This window comes from Rhincodon typus, unplaced genomic scaffold (genome assembly GCF_021869965.1).
Source record: "Rhincodon typus isolate 14 unplaced genomic scaffold, sRhiTyp1.1 hic_rhity00016634, whole genome shotgun sequence".
In the NCBI taxonomy this organism is placed as follows: domain Eukaryota; kingdom Metazoa; phylum Chordata; class Chondrichthyes; order Orectolobiformes; family Rhincodontidae; genus Rhincodon; species Rhincodon typus.
This window is the reverse complement of record NW_025982272.1, coordinates 1-5,044: the sequence shown is the minus strand read 5'-3', so window position 1 is coordinate 5,044 and position 5,044 is coordinate 1. Positions and strand designations below refer to the sequence as shown.

Genomic DNA, 5,044 nt, shown 5'->3' with positions numbered 1-5,044 from the left:
ATCGAGGGATGGGGAGGGAGGGAGCGAGGGACGGGGAGGGAGTGAGGGACAGCAAGGGAGCAAGGGACGGGGAGGGAGCGAGCGAGGTAGCGACGGACAGGGACGGAGCGACAGACAGGGAGTGAACGAAGGACGGGGAGAGAGCGAGGGATGGGGAGGGAGCGAGGGACGGGGAGGGAGTGAGCGAGGGTAGCGAGGGACGGGGAGGGAGCAAGGGAGGGAGCGACAGGGACGGAGTGAAGGTGAGGGAGCGAGGGATGGGGAGGGAGCGAGCGAGGGAGTAAGGGACGGCAAGGGAGGAAGGGATGGGGAGGTAGCGAGGGACAGCAAAGGAGCGAGGGATGGGGAGGGAGGAAGCGAGGGAGTGACGGACGGGGAGTGAACGATGGACGGGGAGGGGTCGACGGACGGGAAGTGAGAGAGGGACGGGGAAATAGCGAAGGAAAGGGAGGGAGGGACAGGGAGTAAGGGACGGGGTGGGAGCGAGTGAGGGAGCGGGGGAAGGGAAGGGAGCAAGGGATGGGGAGAAAAGGTGGGACCGAGGGACAGGGAGGGACTGAGGGACGGGGAGGGAGTAACGGATTGATTGGGAGCGAGGGAGCGAGGGATGTGGAGGGAGTGAGTGATCAAGGGACAGAGCGAGGGACAGATCGAGGGAGCAAGGGATGAGGAAGGAGGGACGGAGTGAGGGACTGGGAGGGAGGCAGTGAGGGATGGCAATGGAGTGAGGGATGGGGAGGGGGCGAGCGAGAGATCGAGGGATGGGCAGGGAGCAAGGGATTGGGAGGGAGCTAGTGAACGAGCGACGGAGCGAGTGAACGAGCGACGGAGTGAGTGAACGAGCGACGGAGCGAGTGAGCAAGAGACGGAGCGAGGGAGCGAGAGACAGGGTGAGGGAGCGAAGGACGGGGCGAGGGAGTGAGGGACGTGGAGGGTGCGAGGGATGGGGAGGGAGCGAGGGAGTTAGGGATAGGGAGGGTATGAGGGACGGGGAGGGAGTGAGCGAAGGAGCAAGGGAAGGGAAAGGAGGGAGGGAGCAAGGGATGGAGAAAGGGACGGAGAGGGATGGAGTGAGGGAGGGAGATGGAGAGGGGAAGGGAACGAGGGACAGGGAGGGAGGTAGCGAGGGACAGTGAGGGAGAGATGGATGGGGAGGCAGCGAGGGAGCGAGGGACGGGGAGGGAGCCGAGGAAGCGAGTGAGCGAGGGATGGAGTGAGGGACAGTGAGGGAGGGAGCAAGGGATGGGGAGGGAGGGAGCGAGGGATGGGGAGGGAGCAAGCGAGGAAGCAAGGGACAGGAAGGGAACGAGGGACGGGAGGGAGCGATGGAGCGAGAGCCGGAGCAAGTGAGCGAGGGACGGGGAGGGAGTGAGCGAGGAAGAGAGGGACAGGGAGGAGTAAGGGGCGGGGAGGGAGCGAGGGATGGGGAGGGAGCTAGGTAAGGGGAGGGAACGAGGGATGGGAGGAAGTGAGTGACGGGGAGGGAGTCAGTGACAGGGAGGGAGTGAGGGGCGGGGAGGGAGCAAGGGACGGAGCGAGTGAATGAGGGACGCAGAGGGAGGGAGCAAGGGACGGGGAGGGAGTAAGCGAGAGACGTGGAGGGAGGGAGGGAACGAGGGACGGGAAGGGAAGGAGAAAGGGACGGGGAGGGAGTGCCAGGGATGGAGCGAAGGTGAGGGAGTGAGGGACAGGGAGGGATGAGCGAGGGAGCGAGGGACTTGGAGGGAGCAAGGGAGGGAGCAACAGGGATGGAACGAAGGAGAGGGAACGAGGAATGGGGAGGAAGCAAGGGATGGGGAGGGAGCGAGCGAGGGAGTAAGGGACGGCGAGGGAGTGAGGGACAGGGAGATAGCAAGGGACAGCAAGAGAGTGAGGGATGGAGAGGGAGCAATGGAAGGGGAGTGAGAGAGGGACGGGCAGATAGTGAAGGAAAGGGAGGGAGGGACAGGGAGTGAGGGACGGGGAGGGAGTGAGGGATGGGGAGGGCGTGAAGGAGGGAGCGACAGGGATGGAGCAAAGAAGAGGGGGCGAGGGACAGGGAGGGAGCGAGGGACGGGGAGGGAGCGATGGACTGGTTGGGAGCGAGAGAGCGAGGGATGGGGAGGCAGCGAGTGATCAAGGGACAGAGTGAGGGGTGGAGCGAGGGACCAAGGGATGGGGAAGGACGGACAGAGCGAGGGAATGAGGGATGGGGTGAGGGAGTGAACGAGGGAGTGAGGGAAGGAAGGGAGGGAGGGAACGAGAGAAGGAGCATTGACGGAGAGGGATGGAGCGAGGGATGGAGAGAGAGAGAGGGGGGTACTGAGGGACAGGGAGGGAGGAAGCAAGGGACTGGGAGGGAGTGATGGATGGGGAGGCAGCGAGAGAGCGAGGGATGGGGAGGAAGCCGAGGAAGCGAGTGAGCGAGGGATGGAGCGAGGGACAGGGAGGGAGGGAGGGAGCAAGGGACGGGGAGGGAGGGAGCGTGGGACGGGGAGGGAGCGAGGAATGGGGAGGAAGCGAGTGAGGAAGCGAGGGACGGGGAGGGAGCGAGGGATGGGAGGTAGCGAGTTAGCAAGTGACGGGGAGGGAGCGATGGAGCGAGAGACAGAGGGACGGGGAGGGAGCGAGCGAGGAAGAGAGGGACGGGGAGGGAGGGAGCAAGGGACGGAGCAAGGGACGGAGCGAGGGAGCAAGGGCTGGAGCGAGTGAGCAAGGGACGGGGAGGGAGGGAGCAAGGGACGGGGAGTGAGTGAGTGACAGGAAGGGGTGAGAAAGGGATGGGGAGGGAAGGAGAGAGGGATGGGGAGGGAGCGACAGACGGGGATGAAGCGAGGAACGGGGAAGGAGCGAGGGACAGGGAGATGGAGAGACAGGGTGGGAGCGAGGGACAAGGACAGACAAGGAGGGGGAGGGACAGGGAGGGAGCAAAGAACAGGGAGGGAGGGACAGGGAAGGTGCGAGGGACAGGGAGGGAGGGACTGGGAGGGGGACAGGGAGGGTCAGGGAAGGAGCGAGTTACAGGGAAGTAGACAGGGTTGGACGGACAGGGAGGGAGCGAGGGACAGGGAGCGTGGGACGGGGAAGGAGCGAGGGAGGGCAAGGGTGCGAGGGACAGGGAGGGAGGGGGGGGGAGTGAGGGACGGGGAAGGAGTGACAGGGAGGGAGTGATGGACTGAGCGACAGGGAGGAAGGGAGCGAGCGACAGGGAGCGAGGGAGATAGCGACAGGGAGGGAGCGACAGGGAGAGAGGGAGGGAGGGAGAGAGATAGAGCGATAAGGGCAGGGGCTGGTGGACAGGGGGACAGGGCCCAGGGAGCCAGACACAGGACAGGGAGCCAGGGGGATGGGGGACAGTGAGCCAGGGGGTTACAGAGATAAGTGAGGGACTCGAAGGGAGAGAGGAGGACAAGGAAGAGGCGGCAGAGAGAGAGAGAAAGTGGGTCAGAGATAGCGAGGAAGAGAGAAGGAAACAGAAGTAGAGTGAAAGGTGAGAGCGAGGGGGGAGGAAAGAGACAAAGGGTACAGAGGGATAGAGTGAGAGAGGAGATAAGGAGATAAGGTGATAAGGGGAGAGTGATAGAGAGGGGGAGGGGGATGGATAGAGGGAAAGACTGTGGTAGGGGATTAGGGAGAGGTGGGGTCAGAGGGAAAAATACAGAGTGGGGGATAGGGTTCACACAGGCAGAGGGTGAGAGAAGGAGGTGCGGACATTTGAGGAGGAGGGAGAGAGCGACAGGACGCAGGGAGATAGAGAGCGAGTGGTTTGGAGAGGGTGGGTGGAAAGAGAGAAGGAAGGGAATGGAGAGTGGGATGGGGAGCACGGAGAAATGTGGGTCAGAGAGGGAGAGAGCGAGCGAGGAGGGACAGGAGAGAGAGAATGAGACGGAGATATACCAGAGGTGAACGCAAGGATAGAGTGACTTAAACCCAACTCCTGAGCTCAGTCCCGAAATCCTTCCATTCCCTTGGGGCCGAGTCTGTCTCTCTCCAGCTTAGCTTCTTCAACACAAAGACAAACAACAATACAGTTTGCTGTGCTGCTTGCCACTTTTTAATGAACGGTAATTACATATTGAAGTTATGGATGCAGTCAGTAGAATGGTGCCTTTTCTCTTTGGCCTGTGAGTTGAGAGAAACATTGACATGTTTCCCTGTAACCCCCTGCGGGATAAGGTTGGATAAAGCAGAACTATCCTCAGTCTGTTACCACAGCGACAGGCTGCTTCATTGCTGAAACGTTGAACTGAAATGAGAAAATCCTGGATGGATTGATGAATGAGTGAATATGATTGATTAATAAATTTGGGTAAAGGGATAGTTCAGCACATTCTTCAGCTGCTGCCTGAACTTCGTCTGGGTCACGGCATAAATCGCGGTGTTTGTGCAGCAACTGAGGAGCTGCAGCATGAAGCCCAATTCCTGCACAAACCAATCTAGATGCACAGAGTCATACCCCAAATACCGCATCCGGTACCATATAGAATACACCATTAACATTGACCATAACAGGATGAAATTGGCCGAGATCACAAACAGTAAAATGATGGATTTTTTTCGATTTGTCATTTCAGTGTCACCCTGACCGTCCCCATTGGTGTGAGCCCGGAGTCTCCTGCGGGCTCTGCTGGTCACTAAAATGTGTCTGACGGTGAAAACATTGAGCAGCAGAATGAGGAGAAATGGGAGAGCTGGGGTTACAATGTGGTGGAGCAACTCGATTGTGGCCCAAACACGAGAGAATAGAACATCGCCTGTTACATCACAAAACCAGGGGGTGTTCATCAGCCAATAGCGAGCTGTGAGCATAAAATACCAGAAAATGTTCTTTAAACAGCTCAGCACAGTCACTGTTCCCAGAACCACAGCCGCCGTTTTCTCACTGCAATATTTACTTTTCAGCTTCTGGCAACAAATGGCCACAAATCGATCAAAGGTGAAACTGACGGTGAACCAGACAGAACAGTCAGTGGCTGCATAAAGCAGGACGGCGTGGATATTACACACGTGGATGTACCACAGGAAATAAAACTGTTCCGAATAAACAATGGGAATGTGTCTCAAT

General features: G+C 59.6%; 1 protein-coding gene across 1 annotated transcript; it reads right to left on the bottom strand.

Moving 5' to 3' along the window:
- Positions 1-4,267: 4,267 nt before the first annotated feature.
- On the bottom strand, positions 4,268-5,040 carry LOC125482765 (probable G-protein coupled receptor 142; the record flags this gene model as incomplete). Its single annotated transcript, XM_048594901.1, has 1 exon — positions 4,268-5,040. A coding segment is annotated over one exon (765 nt), but the record flags the coding sequence as incomplete, so codon positions are not given.
- Positions 5,041-5,044: the final 4 nt, after the last annotated feature.